This window comes from Rhinatrema bivittatum, chromosome 2 (assembly GCF_901001135.1).
Source record: "Rhinatrema bivittatum chromosome 2, aRhiBiv1.1, whole genome shotgun sequence".
Taxonomy (NCBI): Eukaryota; Metazoa; Chordata; class Amphibia; order Gymnophiona; family Rhinatrematidae; genus Rhinatrema; species Rhinatrema bivittatum.
Genome location: NC_042616.1, coordinates 17,077,248 through 17,104,286, shown reverse-complemented (window position 1 = coordinate 17,104,286; position 27,039 = coordinate 17,077,248). Strand labels below are relative to the sequence as shown.

General features: G+C 45.0%; 1 protein-coding gene across 1 annotated transcript in view; it reads left to right on the top strand.

The window, feature by feature from the left end:
- The first annotated feature begins 4,981 nt into the window (after nt 1-4,981).
- The window catches only part of LOC115086310 (extracellular calcium-sensing receptor-like), a 59,062-nt gene continuing 37,004 nt past the window's right edge, over nt 4,982-27,039 (top strand). Inside the window, exons 1-4 of the mRNA XM_029592742.1 lie at nt 4,982-5,108; nt 5,644-5,756; nt 9,674-10,507; nt 23,975-24,202. Coding sequence (XP_029448602.1) covers nt 4,982-5,108; nt 5,644-5,756; nt 9,674-10,507; nt 23,975-24,202 — 1,302 coding nt within the window. The remainder of the gene's footprint in view (nt 5,109-5,643; nt 5,757-9,673; nt 10,508-23,974; nt 24,203-27,039) is intronic.

Here is a 27,039-nt window from a genome sequence, read left to right as displayed (position 1 = left end):
TGACTCAACGTTTTACAGTACGATTGCACCCCCAGTCTTATTTTTTATTTGCATTCACATATAATGGGTTACAATATATGTGGAAAAAAACAACAAAGGGACTACCTTACACCGTGGAAGATTTTATTAGAGATGCCCACGGTGTAAGGTAGTCCCTTTGTTTTTTGCGTTGGCTACGTGGGACCGCCTTCCGATTTGTTTTATTGGACCTTACAATATATGTGGACCAGTCTACCTCAGGGATACACTGAAAGCCCCTCCGTCTTTAACTTGCTTCTACATCAAGACTTAGCTGTACCAATGTACCTTTCAAGCACATTGGTACAGTATGTAGATAACCCCCTGCTCTGTTCTACAGACCGATAAAGCCATTTACAGGATCTGGCCATATTACACACCACCCTAGCCCACAAAGGCCACAAAGTAGAACTTAAGAAATTGCAACTTGTCCAAGAAACAGTACGATAGGCTCTCTTATCTCTTATCTCCCAGAGGTCATGCTGTTGCCCCTGATTGAATTGCTATTTTATGGGTCTCAACCCCCTAAAGCAATAAGACAGCTTAGAACCTTCCTAGGACTTACTGGGTATTGTTGCCATTGGATCAGTGAGTATGCCTCTTTGGCAGCACCCCTACAGGCCCTACTCCTGGAATCTCCAGTGCCATCTGATGCTCTTGAATGTAATGAGGAGCTTCAGAAAGCTTTTGATATTTTAAAAACTGCTCTGGCCAGGGACATATCTTAGTCCTACCAGATTATAGCAAACCATTTAATCTATATGCAACTGAATGAAAGGGTTGATCCCTGTCATTCCGCACCCAGTTCCATGGATCTCAGAAGCATCCTGTAGGCTTCTCCTCCAAAATGAATTCTGTAGCATGTGCTCTGCCCTCCTGCTTGCATGTAGTGGCTCCTACTGTCACAGCTATCAGAGAACATAAGAACATAAGAAATTGCCATGCTGGGTCAGACCAAGGGTCCATTAAGTCCAGCATCCTGTTTCCAACAGAGGCCAAAACCAGGCCACAAGAACCTGGCAATTACCTAAACACTAAGAAGATCCCATGCTACTGATGCAATTAATAGCAGTGGCTATTCCCTAAGTAAACTTGATTAATAGCAGGTAATGGACTTCTCCTCCAAGAACTTATCCAAACCTTTTTTGAACCCAGCTACACTAAGTGCACTAACCACATCCTCTGGCAACAAATTCCAGAGCTTTATTGTGCGTTGAGTGAAAAAGAATTTTCTCCGATTAGTCTTAAATGTGCTACTTGCTAACTTCATGGAATGCCCTCTAGTCCTTCTATTATTCAAAAGTAGCTAACATTGTATTACTACACCCCTTAACTGTATACACCCCTTAGTGTCCCTGGTGTCATCTGTACACAAACTTCTTCTGTGGCTCTTTAGCCCATTCTAATTTATGTTGGACTTGCACATGTAACTATGTTAAGGCATTTACCCACTGTATCTCTGTGAGGACACTGGATTGCCAAGCCTCCCCCGAGTGGAAGTGAGGATGGATCCCATGGCTTGCGAAGAATGGGGAGGCTTTAGTAGTTGCTCAGTTATTATACATGAATTCTGCCATAGGAAGTAAGTGTGCTCAGTTTGTCAGGTAAAAATTAGAAAAGCCATGGAGATACAGCTTTAGAGTCTGATTTAGCTATTCTGTCTGCCATTGGATTATGGTTGGTGTGCTGATGACAGAGTTGGACATTCCAAAGTTTAATTATCTTCGCCAGAAATGTGCAACAAACTGGGAGTTCTGGTCAGAGAAGATAAGAGATGGCAGATTGTGCAGATGCACTACTTCTCAAACTAGCAGGTCTGATGTTTCATGGGAAGAGGGAAGACTGGTAGTGACTATTAAATGGGCCATCTTAGTGAATGAATCTATCACCACCAGAATCGTGGTCTTTCCTTGTGATGATGGTAAATCGGTAATTAAGTCCATTGATACCCATTCCCATGGTCTTGAGGGTACTGGCAATGGCAATAGTAGTCCATGAGGGTGATGAAATGATATCTTGTTACAGGCACACATTTCACAACAGGTGACATACTGTGTTTCATCTTAGTTCCATCCCAGCCACCAGAATTCATGGGCAACTAGTTCTTTAGTCTGTGGCGACCAGGATGACCTGCGAATGAGAAGTCATGGTAGCTTCACAGGGGCCTCCAGACTTGAAGTGCCCTTAGGTACATAGAGTCGATCCTTCCTATAAAGGATGGTTTCCTGCCAATTCCATACAATGTCCTTTTCTCCCTTTTCCAATTCCTACAGCCGGGCCTGTGGGAGCTCATCTTGCAGCAGGTTTCCAAGTGTTACTTCCATCAGGTTAGGATTCCTGGATCTGAAGGCAAAATTCTCCAGTCAGAGGATTATGGTGGGAGCTTCTGGTTCTGCAAGTTCTCCTGCTTATTTTCAGGAGAGAGAGCATCTGCCTTGCTGTTCATGGAAACTGGTTGGTGTGTTAATATGAAATCAAACCAAAAGACGGAAAGAGACCATCGAGCTTGCCTGATATTCATATTGCATGTGGTCTTAAGGAATTTTAAATTTTTGTAGTCTGTGAAAACCTGGACATAATGATGGGCCCCTTCCAGAAGGTGACTCCCTTCTTCAAAGGCGATTTTTATGGACAGGAGTTCTTTGTCAGTTTTGATAGACTTTTTCCGCAGGTGTACGTTTACAAGAATAGAAGGCACATAGATGGAGGGGATCTTTACATCCCCATCTTTAGGATAGTATAGCACCGATAGCTACTCTAGACACATCAATCTCTACTATCAATGGCTGCTGTGGGTCTGGGTGTACCAGCATTGAGGCTATTGTAAAAGCTTTCTTCATAAGAACAAGCTTTCTTCATAAGAATTATAAGAATTAGTTTATGTTCTTATTAATTTGCCATACTGGATCAGACCAATGGTCTATGACTCCCAGTATCCTGTTTCCAACAATGGCCAATCCAGGTCACAAATCCCTGGCAAGATCCCAAACAGTAAAGAGATTCCATACTGCTATTGTGCAGTGATAAGCAGTGGCTATTTCTTAAGACTAATTGCTTAATAACAGTTTCTTGACTTTGCCTCCAGGAATATGTCCAAATCATTTTTAAACCCAGCTATACTAACAGCCTTAACCACATCTTCCGGCAATGAATTCCAGAGCTTAATTGTGTGTTGTGCGAAAAATAATTTTCTCCAATTTATTTTGAATGTGCTACATACTAACCTTATGGAGTGTTTCCTAGTCTTCCTGAGGACCATATTCAGTTGCCGTGCGGCTTGGCTAGTTAATTGAATAAACTTATCTAGCTAATTTAACCTATTTATTCAGTGGTGGGTCAGGAGTATGGGCCAATCAGATTTAGCCAGATAAGTTATGCCCCCAGAATGCTCCTAACATATCCAGGTAAATTGTAGCCATTTAGCTTATTATCTGGCTAGAATTTAGTCAGATAAGTGCCCAAATCTTTATTTAGATGGATAACTTCTGAGTTATCCTACTAAATGCTTTTGAATATGGACCTCATTTTTTGAAAGAGTAAATAACCAATTTACATTTACCCATTCTGTTCCACTCATGATTTTATAGACTTCTATCCTATCCCCCTCCCCTCAGCCGTCTCTTCTCCAAACTGAACAGCCCTAACCTCTTTAGCCTTTCCTCATAGGGGAGCCGTTCCATCCCCTTTATCATTTTGGTCGCTCTTCTCTGTACCTTCTCCATCGCAACTATATCTTTTTTGAGATGCGGCAACCAGAACTGCACATAGTACTCTAGGTACGGCCTCACCATGGAGCGATACAGAGGCAGTATGATATTCTCTGTTTTACTCTCCATACCTTTCCTAATAATTCCTAACATTATTTTTGCTTTTTTTTTTTTTTTTTTTACCACTGCTGCACATTGCACAGATTTCAAACTATTGTCTACTATGATGTCCAGGTCCTTTTCCTGGGCGATAACTCCCAATATAAAACTTATCATCGTGTAGCTAAGGTGTAGGTTACTTTTGCCCATGTGCATCACTTGGCACTTGTCCACATTACATTTCAACTGCTACTTAAATGCCCCGTCTTCCAGTCTCACAAGTTCCTCCTGCAACTTTTCACAATCCCCTTGTGATTTAACAAATCGGAATCATTTTGTGTCAGCTGCAAATTTGATCAGTTCCCTCATTGTTCCCCTTTCCAGATCATTTATAAATATATTAAAAAGCACTGGTCTCAGTATAGCTCCCTGAGGTTTATCCTCCTCCACTGAGAAATCTGACCATTTATTCCTACTCTGTTTTCTATATTTTAACCAGTTTGCAGTCCACAAAAGGACATTGCATCCTATTCTGTGACTTTGTAATTTTCTCAGGGGTATCTCATGGGGCCCTTTGTCAAACGCCTTAAAATCCAAATACATTACATTCATCTGCTCACCATTATCCATGTTTTTTAACCCCTTCAAAAAATGTAGCAGAGTGGTGTGGCAAGATTTCCATTGTGTAAATCCATGCTGGAGGTGCCCCATTATCTCATCTCTTTCTATATGTTCTGCACTTTTGTTCTTTAGAATAGTTTCCACGATTTTCCCCAGCCCTGAAGTCAGATTCAACAGTCTACAGTTTCCAAGATCACCCCTAAAGCCCTTTTTAAAGATTGGGGATACATTGGCCATCCTCCAGCCTTCAATCACGATGGATCACCCCACGACAGGTTACAAATTACTAGTAACAGAAACAGGAGGCGGGTTAAGATGGCTGCCGTGTAAGGACAGCGTGGAGACGCTCTCGCTGCAGTGTCTTTGAATTTCCTGATTTCCTCTTTAGTATTTACCTCAGAAAATGCCTCACACGAAGAGGCAAGCTAAGCTGCGCGGGACGACGGCTAGTTCTCCTGCCATTGACCCTTTACGGCCCTGCATCGAGGGATTGAAGGGGCGCAGACGCTGAGAGAGACGCAGCTGCTGGAGGAGGCATGCAGGAGCGAGCAGCTTCCTCCCTGGCCTTAGATACCACCTTAAGCCCCGGCGAACCGAACAGGCCGGCTCCTCCCCGCTATGAGAGTATGGGGAGTCCGGTGAGGGTGGAAGGGTCCCCGGAAGGTGAGAGGGGATATTTGGAGCCCTCAGCACGGCGGATAACCCTCAGAAGAGAGCGGGGAGTCTCAGATCTCGGGAGCGGTGAACCCTCTATGGACAGAGGAGAGATTCGACCCTGCCGCTCCTGCTGTGGTTAAGACCTGCCGGGTTAGAACTAAGAACGGACCCAGTACCGAGACAAGGAGCAGGCAGCAGTGTGGGGGGTAGAGAAACCCTCTATGAATCTGAAAACGGATGCAGGACTTAAATGCCCAGAATCCATGAATGTTGAAGGATTGTGGAAAGTTTTGAAATCAATAGAGAGTTCTCTAATGTCAGCATCACAAGCGGTGTTAGATATAAAAAAAACCCCCAAGTTTTGGTTAACACTAATTTAACTACCACGTACAATTTAAAATTAGAAGATATATCCAACAGAATTTGGTCAAATCTGAGCAGATTCATAGTAAAAAAAATTAGAAAAATCTAGAAAATGCTATGAGAACTCACAATTTGAGAATTTTAAATGTTCCAGTTGTGAATTTTGTTTCACCTTTAGACCTTTTCAAGAGATACATCCTACAGGTACTGAAGATTCCTGAGGCTGCATTGCCTGTCATTACAAAAATGTATTATCTTCCACAACCTAATCAAGCAGCGCAGGAAGGTCAGGTACAGCCATCTGAATCTTTGGATATCTCTAGAATTTTGGAGAGTTCTCAAGAAGAAGAGGTTACACGGAGAAGGTCAGTGCTTGTGTCCTTCCCCTGCTTGATGGACAGGAATAATGTTCTGAAGCAATTTTTCCAAAATCGTCAATCATTATTTCTGGGACAGAAAATATGGATATTTCCCGATTTGGTTAAAGCTACCCAGTTAAGAAAGAAGCTAGGAGCGAAATTTGAGCTCCGCTACCCTTCTAAATGTTGTGAATTATATTAGAATATCAAACAAGCCAGCTTAGAGAATTCTTAGATGGGCACCACCAGAGAGACCCCACAGCTAGTTCGATATAAGAAAATAGCCCCAAATTCCTCACAGCACCATTACTAAATATAATATGATAACAAGTTAATATATACACTCATTATTTCTTTTAGCCTCCCTATTACCTATATTGTTTTGGTATATGGTTAAGAGAAGTAAAATAAATTGTATTATTTCTGTTTTGTGTAACTGATAGAATTTTTCTATAAGAGCCATGTACCTTCATTGCTAACAACTTCTTGTAAGAATTTGTAAAAGTTATGAAAATAAAAACAAAAAAAAACAAATTACTGGTATCAGATCTGCAATTTCATTTTTAATTGAAAAATAGTTGGGGTGTATGCCATCTGGTCAGGGTGATTTGTTATTCTTTATTTATTTATTTAAAAATCTTATAACCTACATCCTCCACAACATGTTCAGTGCGGAGTATATACAAACACAATCATTTAATATTCAAAACAATAGTTAAAATAAAACAATAACAATTTCAAATATAACTACATACAAAAATAAAAAATCATTAAACATTTAGGGGTGAATTTTCAAAGGGTTACATGTGTAACCCCGAAAACCTGCTCCTGCGCGCACCGAGCCTATTTTGCATAGGCTCGGTGCGCATAGCCCTGGGACGCAAGTATGTCCCGGGGCTTGAAAAAAAGGGCGGGGCGGGGCGGGGCTGGAGCCTCAAGGCACAGCCGTCGGCTGGCGCGCGCAACCTACCCCTGCCCGGAAGCAAGCGCAACTTATAGGATAAAGGTAAGGGGGGGTTTAGGTAGGGCTGGGGGGCGGGTTAGGTAGGGGAAGGGAAGGGAAGGTGGGGAGGCGGAGGGAACGGAGGAAGGCTGCACGGCTCGGCGCACGCAAGCTGCACAATTGTGCACCCCCTTGCGCGCCGACCCTGGATTTTATAACATGCGCATGGCTGCGCACACAAATGTATGCCCGCACGTACTTTTTAAAATCTGGCCCTTAATATGCTTCTGCACAAAACATGGCATTCACCTGTTTATGAAACACTTTAATGTCACTCTCTCCCCATAGAGGTAATGGTAAGAAAATTCCAAATAATTGGAGCAAAGTATGAGAAAGCACACGAGTGCATTATTTGTAACCTGTAATCCCATATTGACGGCGCTGCTAGCAATTTACAATCAACTGGTGCAAACGCCACAGGAAAAAGTACCTTTGGACCTTGCACCTGCCTGCATAATTTTGAAAGTTTCCATCTTTCTGATTTGCTGGTGGATGCACAGTAGATGTAGACTCTAACTGCAAACTTTGAATTTCACAGGTTCCACATTAGGTATTATCGGGATGTGCTGGCTATGATATTTACCATAGAAGAAATTAATAAAACTCCAGAACTTTTACCAAATATCACTTTGGGGTTCCGCATCTTTGATTCCTGCATGTCTGAGATGAGAGCCATCTGGGGAATATTGGCACTGCTATCGGGGAAGCAGATTCCTGTTCCTGCTTACAGCTGTCAGGCGCGTCCATTGCTAGCTGGTGTTATTGGGGAACTGATGTCATCCTTTAGGGATGTGCAGACCAAAAGTTTAAGTTCATAAGTCCATAAGTCGAAAGGGGGGGTCATTTGCGGTCAATATGGACATATGGAGAATTCCATAAGTTGAGTCTATGTCCATATGTGCAAATAAAAATTTAAACCCCTCACCCGCCTTAATCCCCCCCCCCCCCCCCAAGACTTACCAAAACTCCCTGGTGGTCCAGCGAGGTCAGGACGCCATTTCTGAACTCCTTTGCAAGGAGCACGTGACGTCGGCGTCACGTCGGAGTGACGCGGCGTCACGTGATTCCCCGCGGGTTTGCTCCGGGACCCTTGTTGGGCCCAAAAGGCACTTTTGGCCAGCCTGGGGGGGGGGTCAGGAGGCCCCCCCAAGCTGGCCAAAAGTGCCGTTTGGGTCCAACGAGGGGTCCGGGAGCGGAACCGCGATGGACCACGTGACGTCGGCGTCACGTCGGAGTGACACAGACGTCACGTGATTCCCCGCGCGTCCGCTCCCGGACCCTCACGGAACTTTTGGCCAGCTTGGGGAGTTTTGGTAAGTCTTGGGGGGGGGATTAAGGAGGGTGAGGGGTTTAAATTTTTATTTAGATCAACAATCGCGATTTCCAACTTATTTAACATAGCTATGTTGAATAAGTTGGAAATCCGATCGTTTACGCCTCATCACTTTTTTAAGTTAAAAAAAAAAAAAATAAGTTGCGTTTTACATTTAAGTTCAAAACGAATGCACACCCCTATCATCCTTATCACTCCCTATGGCCAGGATTCTGGGAATCTTTAACTCCCCACAGGTAACAAGATAATGAAAATATTCCTGCTCCAGAATATTTCTACTGCTCCTTTGGGCTTCTAGATCTTTAGAGTCTGCCTCTGCTGGGCTAATGCACCATGAGCCTTCCTTTGCAACTACCTGGGGAGGCTTCCTGTTTTAACCAACCCTACCCCTTCTAATCTCATCTAGTCATTGTCGCAAAAGTCCAGGCCAAAATGTGGCTCCTTCCAAAATCTGGTAGGTGTACATTAGGAGTCTGTCCACTAGGTGTTGACATTGTGCAAAAGCTGAGACACCCACCCCAAAGACTGTGAATGTTCGCTCCATAGCATCCCCAGTCTGAGGATCAGGGTCCAGCTGCAGGAACTGAACCCAGATTTCCTAGAGAGCAGGGCAAAGCACTGCCACTGAGCCATCGGGATGGCCATCCTGCTTTGTTTGCTGTTGAATAAAGTGTGAAATCTTGCTTGGGATTGATCTACACCATGGTAGTAGACTTTTCCTAAGAATGAACTGTGAATCAGCTGAAATTTAGATGTGAACAGGCCCAACTTTAGGCACAGGCAACATAGACAACTGCCTAGGGCTCCAGATTGTGAAAGTGCCAAATATACAGGCCAAAACTAATCCTGCTTTTGCATGCTTTGGTGCTATGTGCTGCTAGAGCTTCAAAGGAGCACCACCATGGCTCTCTTCCTATGGGTGCCAAAATCTTAAATCCGGCCCTAGATCTGAAGAAACAGCAATTATCTGGCTAACTTTGAAGGTGCTGTCTAACTTGGAGTGAGCTGGACAACTTCACTGGCTAACTCAAGTCCTCCTAGTTACGCCTCTGGAACGCCCCTAACTTAGCCAGTTAAAATACTAGCCGGCTAAAATTAGCTGACTAAAATATAGCTAGATATATTCCCAAATATTCATTTAGCCAGATAACTTCTGAGTTATCCATCTAAATGCTTCTGAATATGAACCTTTCCGTGTCCCAGGTCCAATGTGCAGGGTTTAAATTAAGGGGAAGTTAGTTTTTCCTTTCAGTTTTGAAATGGCAACACCCAAACTACTCTAGTAGAGTCCTCACATTTTACTTTCCCTGAAATGAGTATGGTAGGCTTTCTGTTGAGTTTAGGATACGTTTGTTTAAAACTCAAAAGGAGTGCACTTCATTTTAGGGGAAATTTAAAAAGCAGTTTTCATGCATGCATGCAATACTTCCATCCTGTAAGCAATCTACAAAGAAAATTTAAAGCTCAGAATGTGGAGCTTGAAACGTAACTTTTTTCACGATGTTTTCTGCAGATCAGCTATGGATCTATATTGTCCAAATTTAGTGACAAACGCCTGTTCCCATCCTTTCTACGTACTATACCAGGAGACAAGTTCCAGAATGTTGCACTTCCACGCTTAATTGCGCACTTCGGTTGGACTTGGATTGGAATGGTCATCTCAGATGATGACGTAGGAGAACAGGGGAGACAGGACCTCAAAGATGGAATTGAAAAGAATGGTGGCTGTGTTGTTTTTATAGAAAAGATTCACCTGCGGTATGCCAAGAAAAAGATTCTCCGTGTAGTGGAAGTGATTCATGCATCATCAGTGAATGTAGTGCTCATCCAGAGCCCTGAGGTGCACGTCAAGGTGTTACTGGAGGTTCTTGATGAGCAAAATGTGACTGGAAAAGTCCTTGTGTTCTCTGTAGCATTTATAATCACTCCAGGACTCTTCCCCAAAGAGACTTGGAAACTATTAAATGGCACAATAGGGATAGCAGCTAACACTGGCCTCATGCCGGGCTTCACTGAGTTTCTGTATAATCTGGATCCCTCTGATTCTTTGGAGGATATCTTTATTAGACTATTCTGGGAGAAAGCATTCAGCTGCAGATGGCAGAACACTAATGGTACATCTGGTAAGCATCCGGAAGTAGCAGTGCAGTTTTGTTCTGGGCATGAGTTGAAGGATACACTTGACTTGTCTTTATTTGAGCTGTATGACCTGATATCTACCTACCACACCTACCTAGCAGTCCATGCCTTTGCGCACACCTTGAATGAGTTGGTGTCATGCAGGCCAGGTCATGGACCTTTCAGCAATGGAACGTGTGCCAGCACTGATGACATCCAACCATGGCAGGTAAGAGAAAAAGCCTCTCTCTCCTGTTTCCAGTCAAGCAAAATCAGAAACCTGATATCTGGTAGCTGTAGTAATGAAGTCCTTGCATTCAGTGGAGATCTTCTGTGCCATAAGCTGTGTGTTATGTTTTGATTTAATATTTCTTGATATCTCTAACTGTCTCTTCCTTAGTTTGTCTGATGCATTTGCATTCTAAAAATCTTTTCAAAAGTGCTGTTCGGCCACTAAGATTCCACCCATGCCTTTTCCTGCATTCCTTATTTAGTCTTCCAAGGGCAGAGGTCAGGTTATCCCAGGACAAGCAGGATGCTAGTCCTCACCTATGGGTGACGTCATTGATGGAGCCCTATTGTGGAAAACGTTCTGTCAAAGTTTCTAGAAACATTTGACTGGCACTCTGAGCCCACTGAGCATGCCCAGCATGCCATGATATTCTCAGCCACAGGGGTCTCCCTTCAGTCTTCGTTTTTCCACACTGCTTTTGGCATCGCGGAGCAGAAGCCTGTGTGAGTTTTCTCACATACTTTCTGACTAAAAATCAGATTTAAAAACAATTATTTCTCTCCCATATCGGGGTCTCCCGCGTTACCACCGGCCAGTGAGTAATTTTTGTCTCATTTTCACTCTTTTGAGTAAAAAATATTTTCTTCTCATTTTCATCGACAAAGGGTCGAAAGGCCCGACAAGAAAAGATGGAACACTTGTTCCATCTACAACTTTTACCTTCTTCATCGACGTCCACTCAATCATCTCCGGCCGGAGTTTCAAAACGTCTAATCCTCAAAAAACATCATCCGGAAGGTTCGGGAGATCATTCATCGCCGACCCCCATCTGTGGCATCGACGAAGTCAGCGGCAGAACATCGACCGAAGCATCAGCATCGCCATCCATCTATTCCAGAGGCTCTACTCTCCCCAGAGAAATTAACCGCCAAATGGCCTCGCCTTCAGGAAATACAGAGGCCTTCGCAGAGGTGTTCACCTCCTCTCGATGTGCCGACCATCGACCCTCCACAGGGCCCTGTGGAAGGACCGATAACACCTCCACCGCCACCACATGTAGCTGCTCTGCCTGTACCAGCTATCATGGAGGAATTGACTGGATTTATCCGTCAAGCGGTCATTGACCATTGATGCCCTCACCGATGTCGATACCAATGCCCACACCGATGCCGGTGCCCTCACTGATGCCGGCACTCCCACCGATGCCGGTACCAATATCGAAGCCACTACCTGCACCGGTACCAAAGCATACGCCGATGCCGACGCCGCTACCATCGCCAATACCCGGACCAATGCCGGAACCAGTTCCTACAATATCGATGCCAGTGCCTGGGGCCCCAGGACAACCAGAATTAGCATTATTTCAAGTTCTGATGAACAGATTCGATGCAATCATCGATGCTCTCCCACCGAAATTGATTCCATCCAAGCCACATGAAGAAGTCCCTGGACAGACACCGTTTGATGATCCACAACCAGGACCTTCAGGGCTTTTTCGACCACCGAGATCTTCTCCCACTTCTCCTTGTAGAGAAGACCCATATGATTCCTGGGAGGACAAGCATATGGATACTTCCTCTGAGAGCTTCATGTCTGACCCTTCTCCTCCGGAAGGTAGGAAGAAATCCCCACCAGAAGACTTGTCCTTCACTAATTTTGTTAAGGACATGGCATACACAATACCATTTAACTTGGTATCTGAAGAGGACACGAGACAGCAAACTTTGGAAGTTTTACAGTTCGTTGACCCTCCAAAAGAGGTCTTGGCCATCCCTGTCCACAAAGTGCTGTTGGAGTTACAGCATAGACTCTGGGAACATCCATGCTTAGTTCCATCTATTAACAAAAGAGTGGACACCACTTATCTAGTCCAAAATGTTCCTGGATACCAAAAATCACAACTGCCACATCAATCAGTTGTTGTTGAGTCTGCACAAAAGAAATCCAAGAGAATAAAACCTCATTCCTCCACTCCTCCTGGGAAGGACCATAGATTCCTGGACTCCTTGGGCAGGAAAGTGTACCAGGGAGTTATGCTCAATTCAAGGATTGCATCATATCAGCTATATATGACGCAATACCAGAGGAATCTTTGGAAGCAGATGCAGGAACTTTCCAACTCCCTACCTCAGCAGTACCAAGAAGAGGCTCAGGCCATAATACACAAAGGACTTGAAGCTGGAAAGCATGAAGTCCGAGCCTCTTACGACAACTTTGAAACAGCTTCGAGAGTAGCGGCCTCAGATATCAGTGCACATCGCTGGGCATGGTTGAAGGCCTCTGACCTCAGGCCTGAGGTACAGAAATAATTGGTTGATCTGCCATGCATAGGTGACAACCTCTTTGGGTCAAAGGTACAGGATGCTGTGGCCCAACTGAAAGAACATACGGAAACCTTGCGCCAACTGTCGTCAGTTCCGCAAGATTCTGCTGCATCATCATCTCGCTGTCCTCCAAGGAAGGACTCTCGAAAGCCTTTCTACAGACAGAGGCATTATTACCCTCCAGCATCCAGGGGCAGATCTTCATGTCCGCAGCAAAGATCTCAACCCAGACAACCTAGAACTGCTAGGCCTCAACCTCCACCGCAGACAGGACCGGCTGCAGGTTTTTGAGGAGGCCACCACCAGAGACCAAAGCCATCTCCACAACCCAAAACCAGATCTGCCAGTAGGAGGCCGAGTTTCCTCCTTTTACAACCATTGGTTACAGATAACAACAGACCAATGGGCACTCTCAATAATATCTCGAGGTTACCAACTCAATTTCCTCTCAATTCCAAGAGACTCTCCTCCAAAAACTCTTTCACTAAACGAAAATCACATAATTCATCTACAAGCAGAATTATCCACCCTTATGAGAGCTAGAGCCGTAGAGCCAGTACCCCGGACTCAGCAGGGCAGAGGATTCTACTCCCGTTATTTCCTCATTCCAAAGAAAACCGGAGGCCTTCATCCCATCCTAGAGCTCAGAAATCTCAACAAACTTCTGAAGAAAGAAAAGTACAGGATGGTATCTCTAGGCACCATGCTTCCACTTCTTCAAACAGGAGATTGGCTTTGTTCTCTGGATCTACAAGACGCTTACATTCCAATATTCCCTCCTCATCGCAAGTATCTGCGCTTCCTGGCGGGTCACCAACATTTCCAGTACAGAGTACTACCATTCGGACTCGCTTCAGCTCCCAGACTGTTCACGAAATGCCTAGCAGTAATAGCAGCACACTTACACAAGGAAAGTGTTCATGTTTTCCCTTATCTAAACGACTGGTCATCAGAAGTCAATCTCAACAAGGAGCTCTGGCTTCTCTCAATTGAACAATTACTCAAAAGTCCCATCTCATTCCGTCTCACCTGCTTCAATTCATAGGAGCAGAATTGAACACCATCCTCGCAAATGCCTTTCTACCCGAGGATTGAGCAGTGACACTTGCCTTGTTGGCAAACTCGCTACACTCAAACAAGCAACAGCTCATCAGTTTCTCACTTTACTAGGTCACATGGCCTCCACAGTTCATGTCACTCCTATGGCCAGACTAGCCATGAGAATAACCCAATGGACATTAAGATCAGAATGGATCCAAGCCATTCAACCACTGTCCTCTCCAATTCAAATCACCCACCAACTACGTTCATCTCTACTTTGATGGGCAAACAAGGACAATTTGCGCAAGGGCCTGCCCTTCCAACAACCAGTCCCACAGATAACTTTAACTACAGATGCATCCACCTTAGGTTGGGGAGCTCACATAGACAATCTCCAAACCCAGGGTACTTGGACAAAACTCGAAGCAACATTTCAAATCAATTTCCTGGAACTTCGAGCTCTACGTTATGCTCTGCATGCGTTCAAGGACTGCCTTTCACACACGACTGTTCTGATCCAAACAGATAATACAGTAGCCATGTGGTACTTGAACAAACAGGGAGGTACGGGCTCGTATCTCCTTTGTCAAGAAGCTGCTCAGATTTGGGGTTGGGCCCTGACACATTCCATGTTTCTACGGGCAACTTATCTAGCGGGCATCCACAACTTAGTTGCAGATCGCCTCAGTCGTCAGTTCCAACCACACGAATGGTCCCAGGATCCCTTAGTGGCGACCAGGATATTTCAGCGTTGGGGGCAACCAACAATAGACCTCTTTGCATCACACCTGAATCACAAAGTGGACAGATTCTGCTCTCTGCACAGACAGAAACACCAGCCAGCCAAGGACGCCTTTGCTCGCCCTTGGAACTCAGGCCTTCTATACGCGTATCCTCCGATACCGCTCATAACCAAAACTCTAGTGAAGCTACAACAGGACAAGGGGTCCATGATACTCATAGCCCCATATTGGCCTCGACAAGTATGGTTTCCCATTCTTCTAGACCTCTCAATCAGAGAACCAATTCGCCTGGGTGTAGCTCCCTCTCTTATAACTCAGGATCAGGGTCGGTTGCGCCATCCCAACCTTCAATCCCTTTCCCCTGACAGCATGGATGTTGAAAGCTTGATCTTACAACCACTTAATCTTTCAACCAATGTCTCTCAAGTGCTTATAGCTTCACATATACCTTCAACACGAAAGAATTATTCTTCAAAATGGAAAAGGTTTACTTTGTGGTGCACACAAAAGAACATTGACCCTTTCTCCTGCCCCACAACTTCTCTATTAGACTATTTATACCATCTTTCAGACTCTGGTTTTCAAACCTCATCTGTAAGAGTCCATTTAAGTGCAATCTCAGCTTACCATAATAAGATGGGAGATGCACCAATATCCATACAACCTCTTGTCAGTAGATTTATGAGGGGTTTAACTCACCTTAAACCACCAATTCGGCCACCTGGCACAGAATGGGACCTGAATCTGGTCTTAACAAGGCTCATGCGTTCTCCTTTTGAACCCATGACTTCCTGTGATCCTAAATTTCTCACATGGAAAACTATCTTCCTTATAGCCATTACATCGGCTAGAAGGGTTAGTGAGTTACAAGCACTTGTCACATACTCACCCTATACAAAATTCCTACATGAAAGAGTGGTACTCCGGACACATCCAAAATTCCTCCCCAAGGTAGTTACGGAATTCCACTTGAACAATCCATATTTTTGCCCACATTCTTTCCAAGGCCTCATTCTCACCAAGGCGAACAGGCCTTACATACCTTGGACAGTAAACGTGCACTAGCATATTACTTAGACCGTACTGCAGTCCACAGGAAATCCATTCAACTCTTTGTATCTTTTTTTTTGTGTAAATATCTTTATTGGTACAGTCAGAAAATAAACAACAAGAAACAATACAGTGGACAGCTGTTGAGACATATCACCTCACTGAACGTCCATACAAGTAGGTCAACCATATGCTCAACGTTTTCGGTCCACCTTGGTACCTGTTACACGGGAAGACCAACTGTCAACCATTTTTCTTTTTTCAAACTAATAAATAAGAACCCACCTTATCCCCCCCCCCACCTTACTTTCCCCTCTAACCCATACAGCACTGGTATCTGATAGAAACAAAGAGCATAATAAATGAAATTGGTAAGAAAACAGGTCCAACGTTTCAGATACATATCAGACTGATATATGTAGTTCCGTACATAATGGACATGGGGTGTGGTGCTAGACCAAATCACGGTATTACTCCAGAATCCTCTGCTGGCAAAGTTGCAATATAGTCCTGCCATATAATGTGGACTTTCGTATACTTGGCTTTGGAAACAGATTTCGCCGTCAAGAGCTCCATATGCATCAGTTTATGAAATTTGGCCTTCCATACCCTATTATAAGCCGGTATCGGTTGAGTCCATTGTGTCAAAATCACATCACGAGCAATAAGAATAATCTTCCGGAAAAGACACTGTTGGCGACCCGTAAGGAATGAATCAAGCTTCCTTGATAACCCCTACAACCAAATAAGGGGGTCTAATGAAAGATCAATTCCCCACATGGAATGAACCATCTGCTGCAAGGATAGCCAAAAGACCTGCACATTAGGACAACTCCAAAAACAGTGGTAAAAGTCTGGGTGCATGGCGGTACACCGAATACAATGAACTCTTTGTATCTTTTGATCCAAAGAAACCGGGTAAAACAGTGGGCAAACACACTCTCTCCAACTGGCTAGCAGATTGCTTACAGTTCTGCTACGAAAAAGCAGGCCTTCCTCTCCAAGGGCGAGTAAAGGCACATTCAGTAAGAGCAATGTCAACCTCAGTAGCACACTATCGTTCCGTGCCAATTCTCGACATATGTAAAGCAGCAACATGGAGTTCTCTTCACACCTTTGCAGCTCATTACTGTTTGGACAAAGAAGGATGACAAGATTCAGCCTATGGACAATCTGTCTTAAAGAACTTGTTTCTAGTATAACCCCAACTCCTTCTACATCCAACTTGCTGTGATTTTAGGCTGCCTCATTTTCACCAACAATACTTCAGTGTTGCTTCACTACAAAATGACTCAGCCTCTAGCTTGCTAATCACCCATATTGAGGACTAGCATCCTGCTTGTCCTGGGATAAAGCAAAATTGCTTACTTTGTAATAGGTGTTATCCCAGGACAGCAGTATGTAGTCCTCATGAAACCCACCCGCCACCCCGCGGTGTTGGGTCCGATACGTTTTATTATTTTATTTTTTGCTAAAGCTTATTGCTACATACAAGACGAAGGGAGACCCCTGTGGCTGAGAATATCATGGCATGCTGGGCATGCTCAGTGGCCTCTCAGGGCCAGTCAAAAGTTTCTAGAAACTTTGACAGAAAGTTTTCCGCAATAGAGCTCCGTCAGTGACGTCACCCATATGTGAGGACTACATCCTGCTGTCCTGGGATAACACCTATTACAAGGTAAGCAATTTTGCTTTTTCTGATGCTCTATTCTATTAAATTAAATATAAATCACACAATTTTGGGGGAGGATTCTTTACTAAAATACCAGTATTCCACATAAAAATAAAAGGGGCAATTTTCAAATGTATGCAGATTGTTGCAAAGTCTCTGGATACTTTTCCCATGGGCTTAGTTCCAATTTTCAAATAGAAAGTTGGTATACATTTTCCCTTTGAAAATTGCCTTGGGAAAAAGTGCCAACAGAGATTTGCAGCTTCTTCTGAAAATACTTTTTCCCTAAAAACAATGCACATACAGGCCGATACAGTACGATGCACTCCGGCGGAGCACACTGTTAGCCCACGTTTGGACACGCGTTTGACGCGCTAGCTTTACCCCTTATTAAGTAAGGGGTAATAGCTCATCGAAGAAGCGCGTCCAACCTCCCCGAAACTAATAGCGCCTGCAACATGCAAATGCATGTTGATGGCCCTATTAGTTATTCCCATGCAATTCACTAAGGGGCGGATTTTAAGAGCCCTGCTCGCGTAAATCCGCCCGGATTTACGCGAGCAGGGCCCTGCGCGCCGGTGCGCCTATGTTCAATAGGCCTACCGGCGCGTGCAGAGCCCCAGGACTCGCGTAAGTCCCGGGGTTTTCCGAGGGGGGCGTGTCGGGGGCGGGGCCGAGCGGCGCACCGTTTTCGGGGCGGGCCCGGGGCGTGGTTTCGGCCCGGGGGCGTGGCCGCGCCCTCCGGAACCGTCCCTCTGGGAGGCGTAAATCCCCCAACAAAAGTAGGGGGGGGTTTAGACAGGGCCGGGGGGGTGGGTTAGGTAGAGGAAGGGAGGGGAAGGTGAGGGGAGGGCATTAGCGAATTCCCTCCGAGGCCGCTCCGATTTCGCAGCGGCCTTGGAGGGAACGGAGGTAGGCTGCGCGGCTTGGCACGCGCCGGCTACACGAAATCGGTAGCCTTGCGCGCGCCGATCCAGGATTTTAGCGGCTACGCGCATATCAACTAAAATCCCGCGTACTTTTGTTTGCGCCTGGAGCGCCAACAAAAGTACACCAACGCCAACTCCGGACGCACTTACAGTTATAGAACCCCTTCCCACTGTCCCTTTTTGGTAGAATTGCCTTGTTAAAAATGGTGCTAGTGCCCAAACTCTTATACCTTCTGCATATGGTCCCATGCTGGGTGACGGTCCGAGACCTCCGTAGATTGCGCTCTAGTATACAGCGTTTTCTATAGAAGGGGAGGCGCGCCCGTCTTACCTACACTGTGTTGGAGCGCCCCCGGGAACAGGGTGGGCTTAATATAAGAACATAAGAAGAACATAAGAAAATGCCATACTGTGTCAGACCAAGGGTCCATCAAGCCCAGCATCCTGTTTCCAACAGTGGCCAATCCAGGCCATAAGAACCTGGCAATTACCCAAAAACTAAGTCTGTTCCATGTAACCATTGCTATTCTCTAAGTGAACTTAATAGCAGGTAATGGACTTCTCCTCCAAGAACTTATCCAATCGTTTTTTAAACACAGCTATACTAACTGCACTAACCACATCCTCTGGCAACAAATTCCAGAGTTTAATTGTGCGTTGAGTAAAAAAGAACTTTCTCCGATTAGTTTTAAATGTGCCCCATGCTAACTTCATGGAGTGTCCCCTAGTCTTTCTACTATCCGAAAGAGTAAATAACCGATTCACATCTACCCGTTCTAGACCTCTCATGATTTTAAACACCACTATCATATCCCCCCCTCAGTCGTCTCTTCTCCAAGCTGAAAAGTCCTAACCTCTTTAGTCTTTCCTCATAGGGGAGTTGTTCCATTCCCCTTATCATTTTGGTAGCCCTTCTCTGTACCTTCTCCATCGCAATTATATCTTTTTTGAGATGCGGCGACCAGAATTGTACACAGTATTCAAGGTGCAGTCTCACCATGGAGCGATACAGAGGCATTATGACATTTTCCGTTTTATTCACCATTCCCTTTCTGATAATTCCCAACATTCTGTTTGGTTTTTTGACTGCCGCAGCACACTGTACCGACGATTTCAATGTGTTATCCACTATGACACCTAGATCTCTTTCTTGGGTTGTAGCACCTAATATGTAACCCAACATTGTGTAATTATAGCATGGGTTATTTTTCCCTATATGCATCACCTTGCACTTATCCACATTAAATCTCATCTGCCATTTGGATGCCCAATTTTCCAGTCTCACAAGGTCTTCCTGCATTTTATCACAATCTGCTTGTGATTTAACTACTCTGAACAATTTTGTGTCATCTGCAAATTTGATTATCTCACTCGTCGTATTTCTTTCCAGATCATTTATAAATATATTGAAAAGTAAGGGTCCCAATACAGATCCCTGAGGCACTCCACTGTCCACTCCCTTCCACTGAGAAAATTGCCCATTTAATCCTACTCTCTGTTTCCTGTCTTTTAGTCAGTTTCTAATCCACGAAAGGACATCGCCACCTATCCCATGACTTTTTACTTTTCCTAGAAGCCTCTCATGAGGAACTTTGTCAAACGCCTTCTGAAAATCCAAGTATACTACTATCTACCGGATTCACCTTTATCCACATGTTTATTAACTCCTTCAAAAAAGTGAAGCAGATTTGTGAGGCAAGACTTGCCCTGGGTAAAGCCATGCTGACTTTGTTCCATTAAACCATGTCTTTCTATATGTTCTCTGATTTTGATGTTTAGAACACTTTCCACTATTTTTCCTGGCACTGAAGTCAGGCTAACCGGTCTGTAGTTTCCCGGATCGCCCCTGGAGCCCTTTGTAAATATTGGGGTTATATTTGCTATCCTCCAGTCTTCAGGTACAATGGATGATTTTAATGATAAGTTACAAATTTTTACTAATAGGTCTGAAATTTCATTTTTTAGTTCCTTCAGAACTCTGGGGTGTATACCATCCGGTCCAGGTGATTTACTACTCTTCAGTTTGTCAATCAGGCCTACCACATCAGCCGGACTTTCGGCTTTACAACGCGGCATGCCAGTTGCGTTTCGTGGGGGAATGGCTAACCAGGTCCTTTAAGTATTGTGAAAGAGGGATATTAGCCAAGATGTCTGCCCCGGATCTCCACTGAGCATTATTCAACACTGCCCGGGTGCAAGGTGTGCAGTGGCTTATTCTAGGGTGCTGCTTTACCCATGCACATGTGCATGGAGGTGGCTCCATAAACTCAGTGGTCGGACCGGTGTTGCCTCTCTCCTGATGCCCTTTTTGGGAAATGTAGGTTTCTTACCGGGGAGGGATAGTGGTGCTGTTTTCCAGTGTTGGGCGGATAACGGGTTGGTCTTTGTATTTCATATGTATGATCCTGACACGCACCTGCTACTGGACTTTACCACCCTTGCGCGCACCTTCCAAATACCAGTGCGCCAGTTTTATGCCTACTTGCAAGCCCATCACTATGTGCAATCCTTCTCCTGGTCACCGGCGGAGTTGGTGGTTGAGACTGATTTTGCCACTAAAGTGTTTGACACGGCTTGTCTCGCGAATACTATTACTGGTTGGAAAAAGATGGGACAAAAGCTGCGGCAAGCAGACCGCATGGACTATCTGGAAACCCGATGGGCCACCATTCTGGACTTTCCGATCACTACGAAACAGATGATAGCGCATTTTACAGCCTTATATAAACAGCTCCCGGATGTGAGTCTACGTGAGATACAATTTAAAATTTTGCATTACATTTACTATGATGATGTCTGCCGGTTCCAGATGAAGCTCGCCCAGTCTCCTCTCTGTCTTAAATGTGGCAAGACGGAAGGTACTCTCTATCATCGTCTATTCGCCTGCAAGCTGATGCAGCCCTTCTGGAAGTCAGTCCTGACCACAATATTACTCAATGCACAGACAATACTGTCAATACCACAGGACGTGTTTGTAGCATCCCCTCAAGTACCATGCTGCCAAGGGAGAGGGGCTGCACAAGAAGAAAAACCCCCACCTGCACCCATGGGTATGAGGGTCAGAGTGGGTGTTGCGGGTTATGTTAGCTCCTCTGGGATAAATGATCCAAATGCCCCGATCCTCTCTCCTAGGGGTCTCTGTGGTTCTCACTCCACACCTGGGAACAGTGTACAGCACAAAAATCACCACTTTACTGTAAACTAACTTTTTTTTACTATGAACAGGTATACAGAACAATACAGAAATGATAAAGAAGGGAAAATAATTATTAATAGCACACATCCATAAGCCTGACAATCACACATTGGCCAAATATTTGTCCAGTAAATTAAGCAACCTGCCCAGTCACCCAGGACTATGAGCAACTTGAATTATCAGTAGCAGTCTGTGGATTCTCCTGCTCAGACTGCCCCTCTGGAAAACCTGAGGGTTACCCAAGAGCTTAAGGGTAAACGTCATACCAGTGCACAACAGAATGTTCTACTGTTACTCTCATTAGTTCCCAGTCCAAGGAGTGTATACACCCCAAGAAAAGGAAAAAATCACAAGAACGTTGGGCACGAGTATAAGCAAGAAAAATGGTTGTAAAATCATAATCAATGCAGGCTGTATAAGTTGAAAAGTAATGGCTCTCTCTGGGGAAGCTCCAAGCTTATCGAGGCTCCAAACTAGGGGAAACAAGCTGGTTGCCTGCCCTGATGCAGGGATTTATAAATTCAGGGTAGGCCCCTACTTGGTTGGTAGCAAACAGCAGGGGTTTATCTTGCAGCTCAGCGATGCAACAGTCTGGGCCCCCAGAAAGACAGCTGGAATCGCTGTATGGCTGCTGAGCAAAGTAGGATTACTTAGCTGAACAAGGTCCTGCAGGAGGGGGACGTAAACTCTCAGCTCCTGGACTCTCCTTCTGCTCTGCTCTGGCTCCTGGTAGCCATGGGCGAAAGGCAAGGAGGGATCCTAGCCCAAGCCCAGCTCTCTGCTTTCCTTCCCCTTGCTGCTCTCTCTGGCAGCCTGCATCCCTCCTGCCTTTTTTTTCCTTGCTTTTCACTGATTGGTCTGACGTTCTCTCCTCCTTCCGGGTAATGAGCTGGTTCCCCATTGGCTCATTTTCTAGCTTGCTTCTCACTGATTGGTCTGACGTTCTCTCCTCCTTCCGGGTAATGAGCTGGTTCCCCATTGGCTCATTTTCTAGCTTGCTTCTCACTGATTGGTCTGACGTTCTCTCCTCCTTCTGGGTAATGAGCTGGTTCCCCATTGGCTCATTTTCTAGCTTGCTTCTCACTGATTGGTCTGACGTTCTCTCCTCCTTCCGGGTAATGAGCTGGTTCCCCATTGGCTCATTTTCTAGCTTGCTTCTCACTGATTGGTCTGACGTTCTCTCCTCCTTCCGGGTAATGAGCTGGTTCCCCATTGGCTCATTTTAGTAACTGAACCCATGTGCCTCTTGTAATCCGATATCAGCTGCTTTTTGCAACAGCACAAGTCTCCTGCTGGATTTACACTGAAACAGTTTTATTAGGACATCACTCTGCTCCACAGGGAAAAGAACAGTGCCCAATTGTCCCCCTGCTGCAAATCTGGGATACAGTTGTCACCAGTCTAGTTATTATCTTTTGTCCTTTTATTTTTTTTCTGTCCCTGGGTTACACCATACCTCCCTGCGCCAGGTAAGGTCTGGGGGGGAAGGGACCCAAATCAGGCAGTCCGGCCACATGTTCTGTTGGCAAGCGTGCAGTCTTCCTCACTTCCTGGGAGTTACTGGAAGGCGAAATTTGAGCGTATGGCTGTTATGGTGGCTTGTCGCACTGTACTGGCGGATTGGACAGACCCGACAGTGTTGCCGTCACTCACGGCCTGGTTCGGTAGAATGGCGTCTCTTCTACAGATGGATAGAATGGACTTCCTAGTTGGCAAACTGAAAAAGGATGCAGTATACTGTGCCTGTTGGAATGCATGCTTTGCTCTTTTCCCTAAGGAGATGCAAGCTGGCCTTATTGATAATGGCTGCACGTCAACATGGTCTTAGGTGCAAGCTAGGGAGGGGGGGCAGAGGGGGGGAGGGTAGAGTATGAATGATGGTTGTTTGCGGTGTGATTGGGGTATGATTGGTGTACGACTTCTAGCATGGTGGAATGCTGGTTACTGGGGGAGGACGGGCAGGGGGAAGTGGGTAGTCAGAGGGGGGAACACTTACTACAAAATTACGGAGGTAAATGTTGCTGTGGATGTTTTTGCTGCTCCCTACTTTATGTATTGTACTGACTGGTATCTGTTATGGTTCTTTTGGATGTGTCTATGGAAATTAGTATCTGTGAATGACGTTCCCCTGTTGTTAATAAAAAATTATTTTTGAAAAAAAAAAAAAGAAAGTTGGCTCACACATTAAATGCACCTCAGGGGGTGTCTCGGAAGTCGGGCTGGGGACCCAGCTATTTGCTTCAGTGCCGTCACCGTGGGTCAGGGCTCTTCAGCTGTTTCAGCCACGTTTTGCAAGTTATTTTTGTGGAGATTTAGACTGTCCATGCCTTTTCTATGCACTGTCTATGGCTCACAGGATGCAGATTTACCTTCATGAGCACTTGTGAGGGGGAATTACATTAACGGGCTTCACAATGTGACATTAATTCTCACATGCTTTCCTTTTGAGTAGAATTTCATTTTAATTCACTTACATTTCATGCAAACATCTTCTATCTCCCATTTTCAGGTTCTGCATTATTTGAAAAACATCCATTTTACGACCAAGACAGGTGAAAGCATATTTTTTGATAAAAATGGAGACGTTCCTGCCTTTTATGATGTAATTAATATGCAGATATCCCACAATGACACATTTGAGCTTGTGAAAGTTGGGAAGTTTGACCCCTGGGCACCCAGAGGTAAAGAGGTCAGGATCAACATGAGTTCTATCATGTGGAACAGCAGAGACTCTCAGGTGAGAATCAAAATACTCCGCAGTTCTTCCTTCTCCTGGTTGGGCTTCCAGCAAAACCGGATCCAGGCCTGGGATTGATGCCATGAGCCTTCCTAGAGGGGTATGGGGATACCATTGTATAGCCTGCACTACACTATCTCCCATAATCAGCAGGATTTCTCAAATAATTAGGCTTTGGGTGAACCTTCCATCCCGGTCCATCCCCTCTCCATGCTCTCGTGCGACTCCAAAATAAAAGCACAGGATTCATTCCAACTGAGTCCAACCATCTCACTGATTTCCTTGCACACATATAACATGACAGATGGAGATTATACTTTAAGAGCTAGTTCATACAGTTCAATGGAATCCCCAGATTTGCCAGTACATCAAAAGATATTAATCCTGTCTGATCATCCAGACCAGGTGATACTGCTCATACATTGCGATTTCACTAAACCCCATGGCCTCAGCATGTCAGTGCCGTGCAGGCAGAGACACACACTGCTACCTGTCCTTGTGGCCAGATAAGGTGATTTTTTTAAATTTAAAATTAGCCATAATATAGATTGCTTTCTTGCTGACATTAATTCTTCTACATTTCTGTGTTGCATGGTTTGAAATCTTTATTTTTCCAAGCTATATGTATTGCTAGCCTGTATTAAGTAACTGTCAGGCCGATACAGTACAGTGCGCTCCGACAGAGCGCACTGTTAACCTGCTCTTGGACGCGCGTTTTCCCTTACCCCTTATTCAGTAAGGGGCGGAAAACGCGCGTCCAACCCGTGGCACCTAATAGGGCCCTCAACATGCAAATGCATGTTGAGGGCCCTATTAGGTATTCCCGCGCGATACAGAAAGTAAGATGTGCAGCCAAGCCGCACATTTTACTTTAAGAAATTAGCGCCTACCCAAAGGTAGGCGCTAGTTTCTGCTGGCACCGGGAAAGTGCACAGAAAAGCAGTAAAAACTGCTTTTCTGTGCACCCTCTGACTTAATTTCATGGCGATATTAAGTCTGAGGTCTCGAAGGGTAAAAAAAGTAAAAGAAAAAAAAATTTTTAAATGGGCCGGAGCTGTTGGGCCGAAAACCGGACGCTCAATTTTGCCGGCGTCCAGTTTCCGAGCCAGTGGCTGTCAGCGGGCTCGAGAACCGACGCCGGCAAAATTGAGCGTCTGCTGTCAAACCCGCTGACAGCCGCCGCTCCGGGCTAAAAGGCGCTATGGACGCGCTAGTGTCCCTAGCGCCTCCTTTTGCCTGTTTCTACCGCACCACCTAATTTAAATACTGAATCGCGTGCGCCGGGAGAGTGGGCATTCGTCCGCTCTCCCGCGGACTTTACTGAATCGGCCTGTCAGTTTGTTAATTTAAAAAAGTCTGATATCTACAAGATTTGTTTGCCTTGTCACCCCCAAGCAATGCAAGAACTGGTAAAAGAAAATAACAGAATCAATCAGCTCAGAATAGCAGAAAAGGTGACTAGAAAGAGCAACAAACCAAGGGAGAAAAGTTGGCAAGCTATGACCACAAATGCTCGAAGTCTGGGCAATGAAATCCCAGAGCTGCAGGCCTTAACGATGGAAGTGGGCTTAGACATAGTTGCTGTTACAAAGACCTGATTCCCTAAGCCTCATGACTGGGAAATATCCATCCCTGGCTATAACGTGATAAGGAAGGAACGAGGACAGAAAAAGGGGAGGAGTAGCTCCCTATGTCAAAAACAATATCCAAGCAACTGAAATGCAAGGAATGTGGGGTAGGGAAGAAGCATTATGGGCTGTCCTAAAAGAGTAAGCTGCTTCCATTTACATTGGTGTAGTCTACAGACCTCCGATTCAAATGGAAGAACTGGACAGAGATCCAGTTGAAAACATCCAAAAGCTGGGAAAGAAGAGAAACAAGTAGCTCATTGGAGATTGTAATCTGCCAGATATGGTTTGGAGCGTCCCTTCTGCGGAATCTGCAAAGATTAGAGAGAAAGTGGATGCCCCTTCCAGGGGCTCTGCTCAGACAAATGGTAATGGAACCCGCGAGGGAGGGTGTGATACTCAATCTACTGCTTACAAATGGGGAAAATGTCTCTAATGTCCAGGTGGGTGCCCACCTCAGCACCAGTGATCATCGGACGGGTATGGTTTGATATCGCAAAGTCACATGAACACCCGAGTTTTGAATTTCGAAAATACTGACTTTGTCAAAATGGGGATGTTCCTGGAGGAAGAACCAGAGAGACTGGGAGATGATGGGTGAACTATTACTAAGGCAACAAATCTGTATGTTAGCAAAGTGATCAAAAGGAGAAGGAAAAAAACTGATCTGGTTCTCAAAGGAGGTGGTTGAAAAAATAAAGGCAAAAAGAACAGCGTTCAAGAAGTATAAGGATCCCAAAAAGAGAAACACAGGGAAGAATATCTTATGAAACTGAGGGAGAAGAAGAAAGAAATCAGGAAAGCAAAAAGTCAGGCGGAAGAAAGGATTGCCAAAGAGGTAAAGCGAGGTGACAAAACATTTTTCAGATATTATCAGAGAAAGGTCCGAAGAGGTAGAGTGAAATTGAAGGGTGACGAGGAGCAATGTGTGGATAGAGACAAAAAAATGGCAGAAATATTAAACAAAATACTTCAGTTTGATGTTCACTAAAGATGACCATTGCTGGTAGATAAGGCAGTAGATGGGGATGTGGTAGACAAAATTCCATTTACAGAAGAGAATGTATTGGAAGAGCTAGGAAAACTGAAAGTGGACAAGGCCATGGGGCCTGATGCGGTACATCCCAGGATACTGAGGGAGCTCAGAGATGTGCTGGCGGGCCTGCTGAAGGAACTGTTCAATAGATCTCTGGAAACAGGACATTTGCC